This window comes from Fopius arisanus, unplaced genomic scaffold (assembly GCF_000806365.1).
Source record: "Fopius arisanus strain USDA-PBARC FA_bdor unplaced genomic scaffold, ASM80636v1 scaffold00054, whole genome shotgun sequence".
Taxonomy (NCBI): domain Eukaryota; kingdom Metazoa; phylum Arthropoda; class Insecta; order Hymenoptera; family Braconidae; genus Fopius; species Fopius arisanus.
Genome location: NW_011887793.1, coordinates 223,124 through 245,739, shown reverse-complemented (window position 1 = coordinate 245,739; position 22,616 = coordinate 223,124). Strand labels below are relative to the sequence as shown.

At 40.5% G+C, this 22,616-nt stretch overlaps 1 protein-coding gene across 6 annotated transcripts in view; it reads right to left on the bottom strand.

Moving 5' to 3' along the window:
• Positions 1-22,616, bottom strand: part of LOC105268152 (ubiquitin carboxyl-terminal hydrolase 9) — a 116,185-nt gene that overhangs the window by 73,348 nt on the left and 20,221 nt on the right. For all 6 annotated transcript variants that reach the window (XM_011307460.1, XM_011307463.1, XM_011307464.1 and 3 more), the window contains exons 6-8: positions 11,568-12,271; positions 10,952-11,224; positions 10,185-10,445 (exon numbers count right to left, since the gene is read on the bottom strand). In XM_011307460.1, the coding sequence (XP_011305762.1) occupies positions 10,185-10,445; positions 10,952-11,224; positions 11,568-12,271 (1,238 nt within the window). The remainder of the gene's footprint in view (positions 1-10,184; positions 10,446-10,951; positions 11,225-11,567; positions 12,272-22,616) is intronic.

The following is a 22,616-nucleotide window of genomic DNA, read 5'->3' as shown; positions in this document are numbered from 1 at the left end:
CCAAACTTTGACCAAGGCTCGGGCCCTGATCCATTCGCTGACGATCACTATTCAATTACACTGGCCAGCATCGTTCGCTGATACTCGGTGGTTCGATATTCCGCCAATATATTGGCCCTCATCGATCAAACGAGGTTCGGTTGAGCGATGCTAGTCCAATGGTAAAGCCTCAATCCATTGAATAGATATTGGTCGATCATTGGCTATCCATGGGCCCTACGTAGCTTCCCCAATATCCGACACTTAAAACAATCATTGAGTATAACTACATTATATTTATCATTAAACAATGAAATGCGTGGAAATTTTATCGAAATTATCATTCATTGAGACCAGGTGAATAATAATTGAAAAATTTAATTTTATTGGAAAATAAAAATCGTTATTATGATGGGATTTATTTTTTAATTGAACAAATTACGGGAATCCTCAGTAATCTACTTGTCCATTAATTGGTCACAGGACAGAAATGCGCAAAAATAACTCACTGAAATTTATGTCATTTTTATACTCCTACCACAAGAGTTAGGTACTAGGTTAGTGACCAGGGAATGCAACTAGTGTGCGAAAGATCTTTGGTTTGAGTCTCGTCGGGTACAAAATTTGAGTTCGTCGATTAGGTTTTTTCAGGGTGGAAATCGTTGCCAGCGCGGTTAGGAATAACTAATAAATCATAAAAACGAGAAAATTTTCTTTTTTCAGCTCTTATTATTTTGTTTAATGAGTGCCTCGGTAGCCAATCATATGCCGAGCATTTACAGTCCAGTCTGTTGTGGTTTTTCATTATCAGCTCTTTTCAATCACCGTCAAAAGATTGATAATAGGATAAATTTCAATAAAAAATAAATATTGTTAATATTTTTGGATAAAACTAATAAGACTCGGCTGTCAATCGGCTGCCATCATTGGGCCAATGAAGGCACCGATAATCGGGCCGGAGTTATCATCCAAGGCTCGATAGAGCATTGGGCCAGTCTCTTTTCCGAGCTTCGGAAATGTTGGCATCGAGCTTGGCCCGATCATCAAGCCAATCCGGCCATCCTACATGGGTATCGCATCTACATGCTACTCTCGAACATCATCCGCCATGAATCCTCTGGTGAGCTCACTGCGCATACGTATCGTAGGCCTATCAGATACATCTACGATTTGGAGAGAGAATACGAACAGCCATTCCAAAAAGGGTACGAAAACGTACCGACTGCAACCGGAAAAATCCAAACTTTTGTGCATCTTCACTGCGAGAAAAGGAATGGTTTTCTTTTTACAAAAAGGCATGAAATAATTGCAAAACCGAGGGACCGTTCCCCATGAAAGACATCTCTTCAAATTCTGATAACGACTGGCCAATTAAAAATTATTGGATTCTCAAAAAAAGCATGAAACCCGACTTTAAGAGAGCTACCAAGGACAAAAATCTCGCTTAGGGGACATTAGTACGAACCAACACGATCAAGCAATTTCAAGAATCGGAACACCCACACGAGATGCAGATGACTAGAATCTAGCTTATAAAAGCTCGGACTAACAGTGATCAGAGCGTCAATCTTACTTGAAATTTCGATCTTTTAAAAAACTCAGTACAGTTACGCTCCAGTGATTTCCTAGTGCATCCCTGCCTAGCAACACAGTTTTCGTGTCAGATTTACCAGTGCATCGCTGCCTAGCAACACGATTTTTGCAATGAACACCCATTCAACTCATCTGGGAAGATATCTCCATCAGTTCAAGATCTCTACACACAAGCTCACCTGAGAGGAGACGATGCACCTGCTCAAGATCCTCAGACTCACAGACACCGATTAACCCGATACCAAGAAATTCACTCGTATCATTCAAAAAACATAATTGTAGTTCACCCATTTCGTTTTCCCATTTTTTATCAAGTAATTTTTTTTTTCTTCTTTTATCATTCCTCTATTGACTTTTCTCAATCTTTACATCCCTTTTCCGGATTCTTGATAAAATAGGTAACCCTCAATTTTGGTCCAAAACCACTCTAATTAGAATGAAGTTTTTTATACACCAATTATGCTCCTAGCCCTTCATGGTATGCCTTAGCACTTTGTTCCATACATCACGTTCCCAAACTACTTTCGTTCCATGATCTTTAGTGATCCGAACGAGTCATCCTAAGGGTAACCTTTCGTCTTCATTATTCTTTAAAATTGACTCTAGGACCGCAACAACCCCTGAAGCACGTCACCTAGGTCAGGAAGAGACCTTAGATAAAATTCGCCGAAATTATCATTGGCCGGAGATGACTCAAGATGTTAGAAAATATATTGAAAAGTGTGACACTTGATCAGGATTGCCAGGAGCAATTAATTTCAAGGCTGTTCGAATATCTTCGAAATTAAAGTGGTCTGTAGAGATGAATTAATTCAATTTTTTCGAGTTTAAAACGAATAGAAATTGCCCATCAGGCTTTGGACCTGAGAAGTATGATGATAAGAACTGATTTTTGCATGGATGTTTTGGTAAAACAGCTCCCCACTTTAATAAATTAGCTATTGGCTCTAGCATGTAAGGATGATGACTCTCATTAAAGAGCCGATTTAAAGGGAATCTAGTTTGAATCGGAGGAGATGCAGAACAAATTGCATAACGCGATATACAAGATAACACAAAGAGATCCGCGGTTATATCAGATCAATTTTGGAAAAATTCCTTCAATTGCCTTGACCATCTCAACTTCTGGCCCGTTTGCAAGAATTGGGAGTTGACGTGTGACGAGCTCCGCCTGTTCAAAGGTTTAACACCAGATTTCTGTTGATTTGATTGAGCTCTGACGAATGATTCTATGGTTTGCTAAATCTTCGACTTTTTTTAAAGATTTCCTCCAAACAACTCTTTACCCGGAACTGTATTTTCCAATGCTAGTCTCCATTCCTTATCTACTCCTGGATAAGTAAAAGCCCTCCTTACATTTGATAATTGGTGGAAAAATTCGCACATGAGCCAATCAGCGCCATTAAGATGCTTAACCAATGTCAACTTATCCACTTCGCTCTCCTCAGACACTACCATCGATAAAGCTTGATGTAAAGTTGGAACGCGTGTGGGAGCACTGGGTCGCTCAGTATGGCAGGTTATGGAAAGAGGATCGAGATTCTTTAGTGAGGTCGGTCCCCGTTACCGTAGGCAGGTTGGTAGGGTAGGAGGATTGCTAGAAGATCGTGTCGATAGGGTCGAGAGCGATGGGTAATTCGATAGCGATAGAAAATCGATAGATGTCCATAGGCGCTAACGTGTTGAGAGGTTTCGGCATCCCTCCTCCTATATTTTATAGCTCAGCCCTATCACTGCAAGAAAGATAGCGATAGTGATAAGGTGGGCTGCATAGCCACGCTAATCACCGGGAGCTACGGGCTGTCAGAGCCCGGGGCCGATTGGCCCGTGAGAGAGCCCAAGCCACTCTGCCGTGTGGAGTGGAGAGTGTTCACCTAGTAGACCGGCTCCCCAGTCCCGATTCACGCGGCTGGAGTGCTTGGGATTCGTGCGCGGTGGGTCACCACCACTGCGAGGATATCCCTGCCGGTAACGTTTCTCGGAGCGCGCCGAATTCAAGTGTCCCCAACCAGGCCGTCCACTTAACCCCTTATCTGGACCCCTGGCCATTGGAATTTCCGCCCCGTATAACGTGGAACAATTCCCTGGAGTGGAGAACCCAGTGTTTCGACAGAGGAGTCTCATTGGAAGCTGAGGTTTAGTACTATAACCTCAACTTCCCACGCCTGGCGCAAATTTTGTTTTACAGTGCGTCGAAGGCTTGATCATGTGGCCTGTGTTGTCTCTAGTCCGAGCTCGCCACCGGGATCGGGTGACATGTTTCTTCTCTCGTAAGAACTCATCACCGCGACAGAATTATTTTTAATTACCTGAAGATATTGCATCATCTTCTTGGATGTTAGGTGTAACACTGTGTGCCGAACTACCGGCCCTGAGATTGTTCACCTCACTGTTTGGAATATTTTTATTGACGTGCATTATTTTTTCCTGATTCTTCAATTTTTTCAACCATTTTTCATACTTCTTTTGAGAATCAGGAACAATGCTATCTTCTTATCCATTATCCATTTCGATCGAATTTATCAACCAATAATCAGTGAAAAAAAGAAATTTTTTTGGAATCTGTGGTAACAACTTGAAGCACAAAAGCGTGATGACGAACAGATGAATAGCTGTTGGACGCCAGGGACCCCAAACGAAAAAATTTCACAGGTACTAAAAACTTGCGGTAAGATCTGGTAGCATGCAGTACTACTATGTGTTCTCGATTGTTTGTAATCTCGAGAATGAGACGCGAAATATATTATTTTTTTGTGACCCACCATATAAGCTGGTATTAATTATACCAATATAATTTTGTTTATTAATTACTCCGTGAGTGTATTGCTGTGAATCACCTCACCACAAACCATGCGAGTCGTTTTCCGAGGAAGCACGGTATGTAGTTCGCGTCCTTGTCTAACTCTCTCTTTTGGTCTATTGTTCTGGATATTGAAAGTGTAACCCACCCCGAGTTTTAAGCCCGTTGTCTCTTGTGAGAATACTTCTTGAATGATTCAAGTTGCCCATCTCGAGAAATGACCGACGGTCATTATTTTGAATCTAACAATTCAGCCGCTTTGAGCCCCGACAGCTCCTGATCCAAGCCGCGTCGGATGGAATCTTTTCCAAAATTCGAAATTGCATAAATCCCTCGTCGAGTAAAAACACATTTTCTTTCAACTTTTCATTGAAAAATTTGTTTGCGTATATTGTTGTTTATATCCAGGAACGCTCATCGCAGGCAAAAACGAAGTGACCGAAGACATGCTGTTGGCAGCAAATAGCACACACATATGCACATACGCTGTATTTTTCTGTAATTAAGTTTTGGCGTTCGCCTAAATTTTACTTGGCTTTTGGTGAGTCTGAATGTTGTAAAACCAACTATAAGTGCTAATTTATTTGCACATTCTTAATTTCTATCATATTATACAAATCATCGTATACTCAATTTAGCGACGGGATTATCGACACGTGGATTTCAGCAATCGAAGATTTTCCGAGAGATTCATTCTGCACTGACTTCCCGAAATTTCTGTCAATAACTAAATTGCATAAAATTTGCCAATCAAATAAGCCCACAACGGTATATCATATCGCAACTTCATTTGGACCGTTGAGATCGAGCAAAGCTCTTCGTCTTGCACCAGACAAATTAGCTATTGCGCAGTAGGAATTCCAAAGAATGGGGTTGGTTACCGTTTGTCTTTCAACGAGCTTCTGGTTTTCTGAACTACATCTGATGTTCAAAAAATCCAGTAACTGGCGACCTTGTGGACATTATCATGGACTTAACGCTCGTATAATGCCAGACTGATATTCAGTCCGGATACTTGTAGATTGCACCATTAACCTCGTGGGCAGAAGACTATTCTCGACTATCGTCTATGAGTTTGATTAAATTCCCGTGCCATAGGAAGAGGTTTCCAAAACAGCAATTATAAGATTGTTTGATTGGTACCAAAAGAATAGTCTGATCGACTGTCAAGTCAGACTATTCCTTTGGTGCCAAGTTTGAAGCGAACGTCAACTTTCCACGATCTGAAAAGATCAAGAAGTTACGGAAATTTCTCGGAATGATGAATTTTTATTGCTAATCGTCGCATCAGCACATGCTCTGCTTCATCAATGCTGCTACGTTAAGATCTCAACGGGTCCCCTCCAGTTCCATAGAGCACAGAGAGAGAAGCCGCTTTCGACACTCTCGAGAAACAATTACAAGACTTAATGATGCTGGTCCAGTCGGAATTGTCATTGGTGTGGGCCATAGTTATCCAAGTGTTCGAATTTGCCGGTGGCGCAGTTCTTCAATAGCGCAGAGGTACCGCTTGGAAGCTACTTGTCGTCTTCAATCCAGCCTTCTCTGAGGAGACGCATCCAACGACAAAGAGCGCTACGCAGTCTATGCAGTAGTCTATTATTTCAGGCGCAATTTCGCAAATCATGTGACGATCTACGACAAACCGCTATTACACGCTTTCAATGCAGACCCAAACGAGGGTCGATTGATTGTATCGGTCAGTTTTCAATTGATATTCAGTGTATCGCTGGTGACGATAATCTCGTTGCCGATGCCTTATTGCCAATTGAAATAATTTAATTAGCAGTCTCGGCAGCAGAGTTCGACGAGGTACAAGCAGAAGACGCAGACCTTCAAAAACTTTGACGTTAATAGCGTCCTCAGCCTGGACCTATCGATATGCCGGAGAGATCAACTCCAACTTAATGCAACGTCAATGATAAGCTCGTTCGTCCCTATGTACTGTTACCGCTACGCAGGAAAATTTCCGAAGCTCTCCATAGTCAGCCTCTAATGCATCGATCAAGCTAGTCTCTTAACGTTTCATCAAGCCGAGTTTGAAGAAACATTGCCTTTTGGGCTCGCTCATGTATCATATGCCAGAAGAGTAACATATCATGTCAGATAACAGACATCATTGGACCATATGCACCGTCCAGAGGATACTATCAATCTCTCATAACAATCGACAGATCTCCACTTCCCGCCAAAAGAATGTGGGATCGACTCCAAAATTCATCACCCATACAAAATGGGAATATAAGTATAGACAATCAGTAAACAACAATCAAGTAACAGAAAATTGTACGAACCTGTAGGAGAAATCCAGGAAATACATCGCACAAATGTGGTGGGGAGGGAACTACCGGAGGAGACAAAGGAGTGGCCAGGAGTTATCTGCTGAATACGGGCCTGGCAAGGTTTCTCGCCTCTAAGGGGCCCGGCTTGCCAGAGGCGATAGGGACTGCAGCCCAGGCAAGGATTTGTATAGGAGGAGAAGCGCGGTTAAGTAGGAGGGATGATCCGCGCTCTCACCGGCCCTGGGGATGGATCGCTGAAGGTGGGACGCCTCGTCGCGGGAAGAAATGCACCGCCGCGGGGGTACCTAGAAGAGAAAAGTAACAAGGCGGAAAAGCGCCTGAGGGCAAACTGCGCAGACATTCCTCCGCTCCTGGACGACTCGAGAGGGGTAGAAGATAAAGCGGCGGAAAATGATCAGCACGACAGTGAGAAGCGGAAGAGTCGTCGGCGAGCCGCGGTAGCGTACGGACTCGTACAGGAGCAGACCAGGGGGGCCCCCAAGCCCCCGGAGTCCGCTCTTGCATCCTTTATGCCTTGTTTGGAGTACCCTGCTGGAAAAGGCTGCCCTTAAGGCTGTAGCCCTTGTGCTCTTCTACCCCGAGAGGCATGAAGCTGACCTCAAGAGGCGGGAGTGGACGTTGATCTCGATAGCCCGCATCCTGGCGCAGCCTGCCCGAATAGCATAAAATAGAACCTACTGAAGTGAAGGAATAGAACCTACGGAGGTGAAGGAATAAAGAGCATATTAACAATCAAGCGAACTCAAGTAGATCACCGAATCCCGCCCCCCTTACCAGCGCAGGCAGGTAGCCTTATTCTCGCACCGTATTCCCAGGAGGAGCAGTTAGCGAATCGGGGGGAAAACGCAGTACAGGGATAACTGAGAGCACTAAGGGGTCACTTCGCAGATGGGGCAAATACCAAAAACGCGGTGGTATGGGTTGCCATGGATTATTAATTAGTTAATAATTGTTCAGAGATATTTGTTGGAAGTTGATTTGATATTTTTAAGGTTTGATGTTTAGTTTCGCACATTGCTATTGCGAATTATATTTTTCTTAGACTATTTCGATCTATTTATCATAACGCTCCAATTACAGAATCGTCTGATTGGGGGAAGCATGGCCGCGCGAGTCAGTATATCGACAACAGGCACTTCTCGCCGGGTTTTCCAGGACTACGTTGTAGCTTTTAATTTCTTTCGCGTAACTATTCAATTTGCGTTACATTATTTCTTGAAACTGCACTGAGAAAAAAAATTATTTTTGCCAAGAATATTTTCTTCCTACTAGTAAATCTGGGGATCACTGTGTAAATACTCCCACAAGACTTACTAATGCCAAATATATTTTCTTGTGATTAGTAAATATTCTTGGCTAAAGAAAATTTTTTCCTCAGTGTGGTAGATTTTGACTTGTTCTCCTTACAACTTGAACGGCGGAATTTATTTCAGATTTTGTGACCGCTGCCTCTTTCTCTATGTGGTTGAGACTGGTGAGTGGTGGATTTTTATTATTTTGTTCAATGAGGAGCGAGTTAGAGTTTTGTGTTTATTACGAATGTTGTGTTCCGTGGCGATTGATGGCATAGAATTAATTGATCGAATTTTGGCTGACGCGTGTCCCTTATTAGGTATTTTCTCGCGAGTTCAAAATTTTATTACCTTGAGTAATTGAGAATTTTGATCGGTCTTTTGTTAATTAAATTCAGTGATTCCGTTGAATTCCATATTGGAAGTATTAAGCTGTCGTTTCGTCTACCATTGTGCATATTGTATCGATTTTGGGATGGCTCTGCAGACTGTCTCTCCTGAGGTATTTTTCTCGAAATATTTACCTTATATTTTTCCAATCTGCGATAGCCAAATATTTTAAATTACTGCGGTTATTTTGACTCATTTTAATTCTGACTAGTTATTTAGCTGTCGACTTTCAATAGTATCTTTACATTCATTTGACTTTGACATTTCTATTTTGACTAGTTTTTTATTCTTTGACAAATCGCGGTTAGGGAAATATCATATCGAGCTTAGTCGTTTATTTATTTCGTTTTGTTATTATGATTGTAATTTTATCGAGAATTGGGGGCTGAATTTATTCGAAAATGAGACTAGGTTTTATAGTCTTGTTTTCCAATTCAGTCGATTGTAGTAACGATTTTCATTGAATTATGATCATTTCACCTTGCAATCTGAATTATGATTTGCTTTATAGTTTGAACCTAGTCATCTCAAGATAATTTCGGGAGCAGCATTTTTGGGACCCACCCGCTTCCGTGGTTGATATACTGAGCTATCACTGGTCCTTTTTGTCAGTTTACAAATTGTTTTAGTTTTTTTTGGATATTTTGTAAGGAAACGTTCTGGCGCTCGGGTTTTGGAAATTTTTGTTATGCTGGACATAGAGGGCTGCGTATATTTGTCCTTTTTTCCGCGGAGGGAAATAGTACGTCCCAATATATAAGAAAAAAAATAATAAGTAATAAAGATATCGAAATATCGATTAAATATCGAATTTTCATTAAATTTAATATAAAAGGGTAAACTATAAAAATTGTTTTTAAATTATTTATCTAAAAACAATTCAACAACTTTTGTTTTCACCACGTACCATAAAATACGCGCGCTTCAATACCCAGTATAAGCTTCTAAATAATATCGCATATGTATTCCTTAACAGAAGGACTGGTAAGGCTTGATAGTGCAAAATTTTAAGTTATTCAAAGTAAGATAATTTTTTATATTTTGAGATGTTTGAAGTTCTGGCAATTCTTGTCTTTTGAATAGCCTAATGAATAGCCCTGAACAACACTTGAAGCGAAACCTCGGGTCGCTATGCTGAGCTTCAACTTCGGCTAACTCCTTCGGGTCAAGCTTACGGAGAGTTGGCTCAGATTGAGATTCGGGACGGATGATTTGGAAGAAATTTGACCAACAAGAGAGAATAAACTATAATGTACACGTTGATGTTATGAGATGAGTTCGACACCGAGTGGTTACGTTTTAAAGGGGCATCAGAGGTGGGCCTGACGGTCCTCTTCTGCCTTTATTTATACTCGTCACCAGGGCCAACTGTCCTGGTTTAGTTCTGCCTGTGATCTGTCTCCAAGAGGGTCCTCTAAGGCTCAGCTAAGCACTTTCACGGTTTGATGCACGAATATTGCTTTGGAATTTTCAATGACTATGTCTGCACACCCATACAATAAGCACCCTCTACTCTTTGTTTAACGACAATAGAGGTCGGAAGCACGCTTTGTTCTCAGCATAGAGGTTGCCTAGGTTTGGTCGAAAAAAAAATAAAGTCTCTAATTGCGCAAGCAACAGGAAAAAAATACAAAACGTGCGGTGCTTTGTTCATAACGATAGTTATTATGACGGGAAGCTTAAACATTGCTCTTCAAGAGAATTGAACTTTATTATCTGCTAAAAAGTTCTTTAAAGCTGATCAAGCTTTCACACTAGACACTGGAATGTAAAATAACGTAATCGAATGATAAAGTCTACTGCGAATGGATAGAAATACAATTTTACCTCGATACACGTCTCACACATAATGAAACTACAGCTTTTTCCACCGTGCTTCATCAGGTCTCCGTCTAATTCCTCGAGGCAAATGGTACATGGGCCAATTTCATCCTCTGCGCTTGTTACATTTTGACAGGGATCAGTCTCTCTTGAATAATCGATGCCACTCTCGTTTGTCGATGTGTAAACGTCTGGCAGGGCTGTCAACTCGAACGCGTATATCGATCTACTCATATCTTTAACGTATCTTAATAATAAATTATCATCCTGCAACGGAAGACCCAAATTAAAAAATAATTGTGAAATAAAGGTTAGAATTTTTTAATTGATGAAAAATAAGTCGCGAGAGCGTCAATCGTAGAAAAAATAGAAAAATCATTGTTTTTAATGTTCAATGAAATGTAGCCCCGTAATTAAAACTTTATATTACGAGAGTGTTCTGTCATTAAATGATTGAAAAATTATTTAATATTGGAGAGCAGTATCGACGACAATTGACATTACACAATTTGTCGCCTTCTTGACCCTCCAGAGATCGGATAATTACGTTAACTCTTAATCGCCGAAAATGGTAAATAATAAAAAAGTAGTCAATATTGTATTGCATTATAAGACGGTAGATAATAAAAATGTACAATAAAATTTTTTTATAGGACAAAATTTTCTATGGCCATATTCCTCAGTATATCTACATGAGAAGCTACCGCAGAAAACTGTGAATGACGTAGTAGCTATTCAATAAATTTACGATGGAAAAATAAAGAATATCTTACCAGGATTTTTGATATGTGATTCTCCAATACCTCTGCTAATGCCAGATTACTTGTAGGAATATCGTCTTTTTGAAGAGTATTCAGTAACTCCTCTTTAACTTTCCCAATTTTCGATTGCTTATTCAGAGATACAACACATCGAATCGGAGGCTCATTGGTGACTGGAATATAGGTGATGGTAAGTTGCCTTTCCATCGCATGCGGAAGCGGCACTGAGAGATACATGAAGGGTTCATACGTCACCGATATATGCTTACAGACTGCACAGACCACCTGATAAACATTCATTCAATTGCAAAAGTATAAAAACATTGTATCACTAGACGATGGTTTATAGAAAAAAATCGTAAATGATTCTTGCTTGGAATTCGAAGAAAATTGCTAATAAGCGCCCAAATATTCTTGATGGTTTGATGCGTGAAATATTGCGATTCTCAAATTTCAATGAGACAATTGTTCTGATTTTTTAGTTAATCTAAAATTTAATATGGGTGCCAATACGTGATTTCTGCAATGAGCTGACAAGTATTTTCATATTTGATTTGAAAAATTTAACCGAGCGGCCCATTTCACATATTTTATTGTTGATAATCGAGTATCACTATACTTTATTTACCGTGCTTTTAAACTGCCCTTGGAAGGTATCAACAATGACACTCTTATTCCATTTAAGATGTTTTGCCCAGTGTTCATTAGCCTCAGCCTCATCCTGCGCAGCAACAGCACCATTGTCACAATTTTGCATTGTCCTTAAAAATAAAATGCCACTGGTTCCCAATCCATCTCTCTTGCGATTTTTTTGATGATCTTCAAGTCTCATTCTTTTAACATTGCACTTTTCCGAAGCACTTTCACACTCCGTATCCGACTCCGCGGATAAGCAATCATTGATATTAGTCTTTTGTACATTGACTTCTTTGATCCTCTTGATGCTCAGATTTTTGTTGTCAAAATCATGATTTTCCGTTAAGTTTGAATTATCCAATGCCATGCGACGAAGATTATCCTTGGGAAATTTTTGGGAATCGTAATGAATCTCATTATTGCACTCCTGGGGAGTCACCAGGAAATTTGCATTACTTGTTTTTGCATCCTTTACGATGTCAATGAATTTAGTATAGTGATTTGATTTTTTCGACAATTCCATGAGCCCGACAAATTCATACATGGAATGTTCTTCATTGTGTGTTTTATTGTAAATGAAACTCAATTTCGAGTCTAATAATTCCTCCGAGTCAAGGGTCTCTTCGTCGTCGTGCAAAAGAGATCCGGAAGGGGAGTTTGCCACACTGTCCAAATCATCCATGGGAGAATCTAAATCTGGATAAATAATCAAAAGGTGAAATTATTATTTTGTTTACTTTTTAGGAAGCGATGAAAGTAAGGAAATAACTGGACGGTAGAGGTAAAATATTTCAATCATTTAATTTTAAATGAAGGAATAAGGGAATGAAGCAAGAGATATTAGACGATTTTTGCTGTATGAAATAGTCTCGCAGTATAACTCTTGCTATCATAAAAGGCTTTGAATATTAAAATTACCATTTTATTAATTTCATAATTTTCATTATGGTATGTTTATTACAACCAATTAATAATTTGATTTTCAATGACGTTATTCGTTCATAGCTTGCGTCCTTATTGTATAATTCTTTGAGAATCGAAGAATTTCATATTAATAATTATTAAAGCGTTTACCGACGGTAGTGGCCGTGCGGTTAGAGTGCTGGACTAGCATGCCAAGGATCCGGGTTCGATCCCGGGCACCGGCGGTCAAAAATATATAGCGCTCTGATCTCACGGTTTCACTGCCGAGCGGTAGTCCTGTCAAAAGGACGACTGTACCAGGGCAGGTTTTTCCCTTAGATGAGGTTTTCCCTCCCTTTCAGCAAATGCGGTACAGGGGGTTGGGGGGTGGGAAGGGAACAAATCGTAAAAACCCGAAAGGGTATACGAGTGAAAGAAAATTTTTTATTAAAGCGTTTACAAATGTGAATCTATTAATGGATAAAATAATAATAAATAAAAAATGGTAAATATTTTTTTTAGTTTCACTAAACTTTTCTAGATGTTTTATAGTGGTATGTTTTACAATTTCACCAAGCACTCGACAAATTATTTTATTCAATTAGTAACAATTATCAACTGACGGCGCGTGTCTGGTCATGTGGTTAGAGCGCCATTCGATTACAGGTCGAAGAGATGCCAAAATATTTTTTTATAGCCCTAACTTACACGGTTTTATCGTGCAAACGATAGTGTCGAAAGGAACGACACTACCCCAGATAGGAAATTACAAAACAAATCTCCTCAAGTGGAAGAAATAACAACATATTTTCAAGCCTGCAAAATGAACCTTGAAACAGGGTTGATACTTTAGCCAAAAATCACTCTTCATTAATTCAATTTACAATGTTAATTGATAATTATTAATGAATAATTAAAAAAAAAATAATAATTTACACTTCAATCATGATTATTATTATTAATTGTGTCTCACCTACGCAACTTTAATGCAATAATCGCTAAAAAACGGATATTGTTGACTCAAAATGTTACAACTGACTGGGTTCGAACCTAGACCTAACGATCCCTAATCTTACGTCCTCACTACCAATCTACCGCGCAATTCTTCAAACCACTATTTCTGCTCGGCTATGATTTCGTCCCACTAAAGCATTCTTCTATTCAATTCATAGACATACTCAGTGAATAATCAGAATAGAATAGTGGATTAATTTAACAATAAAAAACAATATTGTTACACATCATCAATATTATAACAAATATTCCTGGCCCCGGATACGCTGGTAAAGAGACGAAGGGGAATGCTGAGTGCCAACCAGGTACACGCCCAGGTGGCGAATAGGGGAACGGCCAGGAAAAGAGAAGTGCCAGAGGACCAGGGACGGGTGCCGAAAAGTTTCTGGGCCTGGATCCCTCTAGTCCTTCTCGGAACCTGTTCAACGGTGGTGATAATAGTAAAAAAGGGAGTAACTTCCTGACAGAGCGCTGTACAACGCCGTCGCAGCCCAACTCCCCAATCTAAGGTGAGAGTTATCGTGCCGACGGCTGAATGGCACTACAGAATAGCATCATGAACGATACCTTTGAGGCGCAGGGCGGCACCTCATTGTATTCACGCCTTACTCAGAGGGAACGTCAAAGGGCTGACAGGGATGGAGCCGTAATACACCAAACTCCAACAGGAGCCCAGAAGATCGTAATGACAATGGAAGCCGCAGAGGGGTCAAATGAAGTTACTACGTCGGGAGGGACCGGCGAGGTCCAACCTCTTGAACGGAAGAGGCGCACCGGTGCAGAAGAGCCTAGAGCCCGCAAGGCTTGGATTCAAACTGAGCCGTTGAAGAACCAGCACTTTGAGTAGTGGACGGCGGAGACCTCGAGAAAAGTGGACGGGTAGATCGGTTCAAAGTGAACTTAGGCACTGCCTAACAAAAAACTAAAGATGAGGGAGGGGATCGGTGTTATCTATTTCAGGGAAGTGGCGACGGGTATTAGCCGGGCGGCCATAGCGCCGGCGGTATCCAGAGTCGACTTTGACGGAGGCCGAACTCATCTAGGCGGCGCTGGCGGCAAGGTTCGGGGGTGACCAAAGTGGCTCCCCGGCTTTGAGAACTACAAGTATGATCAGGGAGTGCTGTGGGTCACGTGCACAGATGCTCGTACTAGAAAGACTGGCGCAGGAGCGAGGTGGCTGCAGTCATCTCATGGGAAGGGGCCTCACTTGTCCTTATGGACGCACTCTCCAAACTGTCCACAGTAACGGCTTCTCTAGCAGGAACTCGGATGAGTCCGGCTGTTCCACTGAACAGAATTAAAAGGCAGAACGAGGTCCTCTTCACTGAGAAATGGAGGGTCTGACTACAGGGAGGGCAAAGAACGGACCAACCTCGTAATAAGACTGGATCCCCGGTCCATAGAAAGGCTGAATGAGGCAGGGATGACTCCTTTCTACTGTTTCGGTGGGGCTCGCTTCTACGTGTCCCGGCGAAGAGGAGAGAAAGGACCACCGGCCTAAGAAGAAGGTGGCAACTCATGCGGTAAGTGACCCGAAGGGAAGAAAGGTGGATGGCTGTGGGGACACACGGGATCGTACTCACCAAAGAGCTGCAGGAGCTGGTCAGGTACTGCAGGTTAAATGGTCAGCGTCCAAGGAGCTAGTCTAGTATACGGACGATTCCAGGATGGGTGACCGAGCGGGTGCAGGAGTCTGAGGGAGCTTCTAATACGGGTACAATCAGACTGGACTCCCTCGCAACGATGCTGCAGACAGAACTAGGTCCTGCGAGCCTGTGGAAAGTTAATCCTGGATAGATAGGACAGACGCAAGAATTTGTACATCTGCACAGATAGCAGGGGTGCGCTGAGGGCACTGCTCAGACATGAGAGCTGCTGTCGACTAGTGACTGATTGCGCCGAGATGATAAGAGTTGGAGATCATAATCAGCTAGAAGTGGTATGGATTCCCGGGCAGGCTAGCATCGTCAGTAACGGAAAGGCCACCGAACTAGTTAAAAGGCGATGCTTGAGTATAGCATCAACAGAGGAACACCCTATTGGTATGCCCATAGACTTTATCAAGAACGAAATCCATAAACGAGCGGAGGGGGGCGGAGGATAATTGTGGAGACTTGGTACTCTGAATGGGGTGTCCAGCAAACAAAAACCCAATTACGCGAACGTACCAAGAAGCTAGCCGGCAAACTTGTCGACCTAAACAGGACAAAGCTATCAACGATTTTCCACGAGCTTGTCTAACCAACGCGCAACGTTTTTCTCAACTAATTAACGGAAATTTATTGATCAACACCGTTTGATCAACGTGAAGCTAGAACCACTCAACGTTAACTTAACAATTGTTGTTTTTATTATTATATATATTATATATATTTATTATATTTATTATATATTTTTGTATATTCGAGACAAGTGAGCATTAAACGCGAAGTGTTTTATATCTCGGGTTTATCTCATTTATCTCCACTTTCCGACACACATTTCCCAATTTTCCGCAGAGAAGCAAACTTCTCAAACTGTTGCATAGCTTTTAGTAAACAGTCGACAGATTTGAGGAAGCGGACTATGTCTCAATGCATTATTACCACTTCCATTGTATCTCCCGTTGATAATTGAGCAGGTCACTGAATTATAGGGCACTTTTAGGTAAAAATGTGTGGATGTAATGATGAGCATTGAGGAAATAGAGAAAAATTATTCCATTGATTGTCCGCGACTTCTCAAGTCCCACACCCGAATTTCTGCTGAGTCTGTTGGGACGGTAATTTCCCGAGAACGGCAAAAATATGGCAGGGTTACCAAATGGATGGGTAATTTATACTGAATTTTTCTCTCCGTGTAGGTTGGGAGATATCATTGTTCATACACCGGTCGTTGAGTTACCTCGGAACCCGAGTAAGACGTAGCGATGCGTTGGCTTTAAAGCCAACACATGTTGATACAATAAAAAATAGTGGACACCCAAAGAGATGAATGACTTCAAATAATGCTGAAGTGATCCCACAGTTGTCAGCATTAAACACAAACCCCTCACCTCATCACCTTCTATCACTGAGTACCCGCAAGGAGTGGTATATCTTTGCTCCTACAACTCTTTGAATTTCTCGCTATATCTCTCTATATGAGAAAAAAATGTGGGAGGAAAATGTTGCTGCAGAATGGCTCAATCTCCGTTGGCGGATGGCTCAAGGTCAGCCCGACTATCCCTCAGCCATGCATGGGTTAACCTTCAACCAACCGTAAGCCGTGATATAATTTGTGTCACTGGACGTGTGAACAATTATAGCCGGGGGAGGGGGGGTTATGTATTTAACGGTTTATTTATTATTTTCACATTTACCTGGGTACACGACTACTGGCTGATTCATTCTTTTAAATGGTATGGGAATGGGAGGCACCCCAGTGAACCAAAGAAATTAAAATCTCTCTAATGAATTATTTGCGGTAGGGATACACATTTTCCAGTTCTCTTCTAAATATTGAATACTGTATAATTTAAATATTTAACCCATAGGACCATACCGGAAGCTACAAAATGATCGGGTATTTCCCCATATATAATAGTGTTAAGTGCTTGCAAGTTGAATACATGGAGGACTTACGCGACGGATTTTCTCGCAGAACTTGATATATAGTTACGCAAATTTCAGATATGTACAGTTATGTATTGTCCATGGGGAACTACCTCCTCTTATAAGAATAAAATTGATTATAAAGTAGTATTAAATAGGGGGTTAGGTTTAGAGATTCATTTGGTTATGGCTCAGAATAGAGTTAGATGGTTTTTATTAGGGATCTCAGGATTGTAACGAGCATGTGGGGATACTCGTTCGAGATTCCCTCAATTAGTCCAAAAAAGAAGGAGCTAGAAATTAACATTCCATTTTGATCATTATTTTCACCGTTCGGGGTGATGAGGGTTAAAACTAAGAAATGTGGGATGAGTTAAGGTTCCTGAAGCACTGTCGCCAAGAACCAATCTCACGAATCATCGGACAATTTCGCAGGACCAGAAAAATCAGGGTCGATTTCGGAATTAATCGATACGGGGAAAACACCATGTCGGATGGACAGCAATTACGCGAAGAGAAATATCACATAAAAATTACGGAACAACTCACGTAATCTGCCAGCGAGAGTAATTTTCTGTGAATTTCTGCAATGAAAAACAATCATTATGAAACATTCAGTAAATACTCGGGTCTGCAAAAACTCAGGTAGAATTGGAACTGGCGGGAAATTTTTACGAAGTGTTCAGTAAATTTTCACTGATAGAATGTATCATCCCAATCGTGGTTAATCGTATTTTCTCGGACTCTTTCGGAAAATGCGAGTTAAGCCGATCGTACCCAACAATTTTCGGAGGTAAATCGTAGTGAATGTCGGCACAAAATAGTTGAAGCGAAAAGTGGAAGAAAAATCTGACGGGATCAGGAGTAATTTAATGTACGTATTTTTATGTTTTTTCATTCTTTACATGATCAAAATCCTCTAAGACAGGACTGAAAGGGCAGTATGCTAAATAATTCGCATCCTACCCTCAAACATTCACATGCCCCAAGCATGATGAACACGTGGGTGCAATTAATTATTAACTTTTGTCCCGTGATCCATTTAATCCAACAGCAATTTTTGCTTTTGAATGGGCGCACTGTCATTATGTCAATTTAAGTTCTTGTTTTTTTGTGTTATTTCAATCCATTATGATCCAAAATTTCGAAATTTGATTTTTAGACCCTGATCGTCCGTATGTATGTATGTGCTAAACGTTTTTCTATTTTTTTTTATTGTACACGACTGAATCCATGGAATTAAATTACTTCTCTCGTCCAATCTCCGTACGATAGAGCCCTTCTTATCAACCTCAACTAAAATTCGATTCGTTGATTTTTCATTTTTTCTGTGTATTTTTTTCGAAAATCTGCATTTTGACAGTAATTAACAAAAATATTTGAATTCCATTGAGAATGAATCTAAAATCTTGCTCGGATATCCTCTGAACCAAGTTGGAAGATAAGAATGATAACAATATGGTATTCGTTTTTATTAACTTTTGGCATGACTTACAGGTAAATTTCTTTCGTTCCTTATTTTTCCATCAATTAAAAAATTCAAGAATCAAGAATTCAAGTATAGTACAATAATACTATCATATATTCTTCCCATGATACAGGGTAGCTGGACTAATCGTTCATTCGCAAGAAGGCTTTGTAGCATATTATCACCGAGGGAGTGCATCGATGGCTTGGTGGCAGACATATTCGAGCGAAGTAAAAAATCCTGATTCTTGTGATACAATCCGACCATATGGAGCGATTTATGTAATTGATATGACAAGTAATGAGATGCCTTCGGAATGACAAAGTAAGCAATTTTACACGTAATTAGAGAAGTCGAGGAGAAATCTGAGTACAAAACCTAAGACAGTATTAATAATATTCATAATTCTTGCATTAGTTGATTTTTTTTTTCAAGATTTTGCAGACAATTTCGTGGTCAGCACGATTTTGGACTGAGATGGTGGATGAGTTGCCTCGACATTGAAGTCGTTATTTGTTACCGTGGCGAAGATGTTCTTGACAAGAAGTTTTGTGTCAATGTTTTCATTGTTAATAACAATGGGAGGAGTTGGTTCGGTGGATCCCGATCCAGAAAAAATAGCTGGATTATCGGAAAATGGAGTAGCACGTGGCTGAGTGAGGTTATTCGCGGGGTCTACGAATCCTATTTTCTTTATCTTCGTTTTTTTCCTGTAGGACTCATTGCATTTTTTCCTTTTAAAGGTAGCAGAAATGGTGTTGTTAATGTTTCTATTCACTATGAGGTGGTTGTGGGGGTAGTAATATTAACTAGATGCAATATTCCAACGGTTGAGATTAAAGTCAGAAACGCTAGAATAGAGATGGCACAGAACCCGTCCGTGCAGCTCGAGACTCCGAACGAAACTGGAACCTAATACCTAACTCTTGTAGTAGGAGTATAAAAATTACTTCATAAATTTCAGTGAGTTATTTTTGCGCAGTTCTGTCCTTCGATCAATTGATAGATAAGTAGATTACTAATGATTCCCGTAATTTGTTTAATTAAAAAATAATGGCAATCATAATTGCAATTATTAGTTCCATAGCGAACGCCTCCTTTCCCGAATTGTTCAATTATTATTCACCTGGTCTCAATGAATGATAATTTCGATAAAATTTCAACGCATTTCATTGCTTAATGTGGAATATAATGTAGTTATATTCAATGATTATTTTAAGTGACGGATATTGGGGAAGCTACGTAGGGCCCATGAATAGCCATTGATCGACAAACGAATATTTATTCAATGGATTGGGGCTTTAACATTGGACCAGCATCGCTCCACCAAATCTCGTTGGATCGATGTGGGCCAATATATTGGCGGAATGTCGAACCGCCGAGTATCGGCGAACGATGCTGGCCAGTGTACGGGCCAAGCATGCGAAAACCGAGTGTTGATTAATAAATGCGGGCTAATATATTAGCCAAGTCTGCAGGCTCGGAAATTCCTACACGGGGTGGAGAGTTATCATAATAGTCCTGACTGCATGATGGTCCTATTAATCATTATTTTGTATTGTTTATATTGTTTGACCCTGCTTATCGTTTGAACCTTGGAAGTTACGATTTTTACCCTCGTGAGGAATTACCCTTTCAGCACACAATCCTCCCGATACGAAACCGCAGGGCATATTTCCACTATTTTGAAAGGCTTTTCTCAACAATCTCGTTTCGCTCAATACCCCAGTACTTGGATACAGTTCAATTTGTGAAAAATGTGGTTTACTGAAGAGTTGTTTCTATTTGTCAGTCTCTATTTTGTCTTCGACATATATTGCGTTCGCGCCTCTGTACTGGAGCGAACAGATTGTATTGTTTTCTGTCCTCAACAGGTCTGCCTTTGGACTTGTTCTGGGGGAAGGAAGAAGGGGAAGCGGAGAAAGCTGATAAGAGAGATGACGAGAAATATAGTGTCGATGGCGAGCCGCAGTAGCACCCTGACGGGTACAGGAGCCGACCAGCAAGGCCCTACTTTGCCCGCCGAGTCCACCCCGGAACATCTCATGCCGTACTCCGCCAGGCAAAACAAGGCGAGGAGAATGCCCAGGAATTGCCCTTGAGGCTGCCAACCCTGGTAGGTAGCCATGCCCGAGTGCAACGTCTCCTGTTCCGAGAATCACGAGATTGACCTGAATTGTATCATTTTATATGAAGGAAATTAGAAACAGAATGAAGAAAACATGCAAGTCCCATTGATCTCCCACCTTAGCACCGGTTCCTCAGGAGGAACAGTTAGCAGATAAGAAGAAACACAGCCGAAGAGTAAGCAGGAACATCAAAGGGGCCTGTTAGCGAAGCTAACAAATATCAAAATCGCGAAAAAAGAAAGAGCCCCAAATTTTAAATCTTTAGAATGTACATAATTCTGAGTTGACAGAACCGAGGTTTGAATTGATCCGATATTCAGCCATGATAGAGACTCCCGTTCTTACGATTAGGTTATTCAACGTCTTTTGATGATCCTGTAGTAAGGGCGGGTCGAGTTAACGTCAGTAATTCGGTTGTGATCGATAACTCGAGCGAGAATTCGTATCAAGAATCTCCAGAACATTTGTGCGGATTTCGGAAGTGCAGTGCAAAGAATCGCTATCAGAGCTATCTAAATACTTTTTCTTCATACCTCGGTCAAAAGTACGTACTTCCTGCGGTGATTTCGAAGCAGAAAGTCTAAGTTTGTTGCATTAGTCAAGTTGCGGATCTCCTCTCTACAACAGCGGGAGTAAAAACTTACTCGTGTGCACTGATACTCAATACACACGAGTCTCCCATGATATTCCATCCCTACCGTTGGCGTCAAATTGATCATCTCCCCCATAACCTTATAGTAAAAAATGATCCATATTTCCTGTAATTTACAAACTTGAAATATATTTGACGTTAACTCTCTATAGATACGTTTATACCTGAATATTTCTTTTTTTATGTGTACTTGTAACTTGTAAATAATATAGATTTTCACAGGATATGTTGAAAATTCATTGAGGAACAGGCAAAAAATTTTTGACAACATAACTCATGCGGTTACATCCAACGCTCAATCAAACCCCCATCCACATAGTAGAAACAGTGCAGATAACGTGAATATGGGACAGGAGTTTGAAATAGATAATGAGACTCTAGCAGCAATCGAAAAATCGGCTCTATCTGAGATACCAAAATCAACGATGCCTTCTTTTACTACAGGAAACCACCAACGAATAATTTTAAATTCCAATCGTCAATCCACAAAAACGACACCTTTCCTGAAAAAACCACCGATTTCTGTTTTTTTCGCGTGGAATCGAAAATGAACCGCTAATTAAAAAAAATAAAGTCGAGAAAATTACAATTCAAACAAATAACCAGACTTCGGAATTCACTAATTCATCTGCAAATAATAAACCCAAGCGTAATATATCATAACTGTGTATTTAATGGCAATATTATTAAAAATTTTAATTCCGCAAATAGTAAAGAGGAACATAACGGAAAAAACACTTGATGTGTTAGAAAAGATTCAAAGCAAATTATTTAAGTTTTTAGTATCCGTATTTTATTGTAAAACACATTAAATATTAAGATTTCATTATTCTTTTCAAAAAACTATTACGAAGTTACGAGTATAAAACAGTTGAAAATAACTTTTATAACCCAACTAATATAATTGTTCTGGTTATGATACAAATATAAGATGTTGATAAAATAAAAATTGTGTCGTCCAAAAGGGTGTACATATAACTTCATTTCTAAATTTATTTGGTTAACGCCTGCCGACGACCAGCAGCACTCGCTTCGCTCATGCAGCAAATGTCGGGGCAGGCATCAATATACCTTTCGATACACGCGGAAAAACCGTCCGTACTTTCGGCCGACTATGAAAAAAATAGTATACACTACATGGGCTGATATTTGAAATCCCGGAACAGCGCGTCATGATGCCCTCGACTTCACCTAAGAGGATGAGTGCATAACTGTAACTGTAACTGTAACTGTAACTGTAACTGTAACTGTAACTGTAACTGTAACTGTAACTGTAACTGTAACTGTAACTGTAACTGTAACT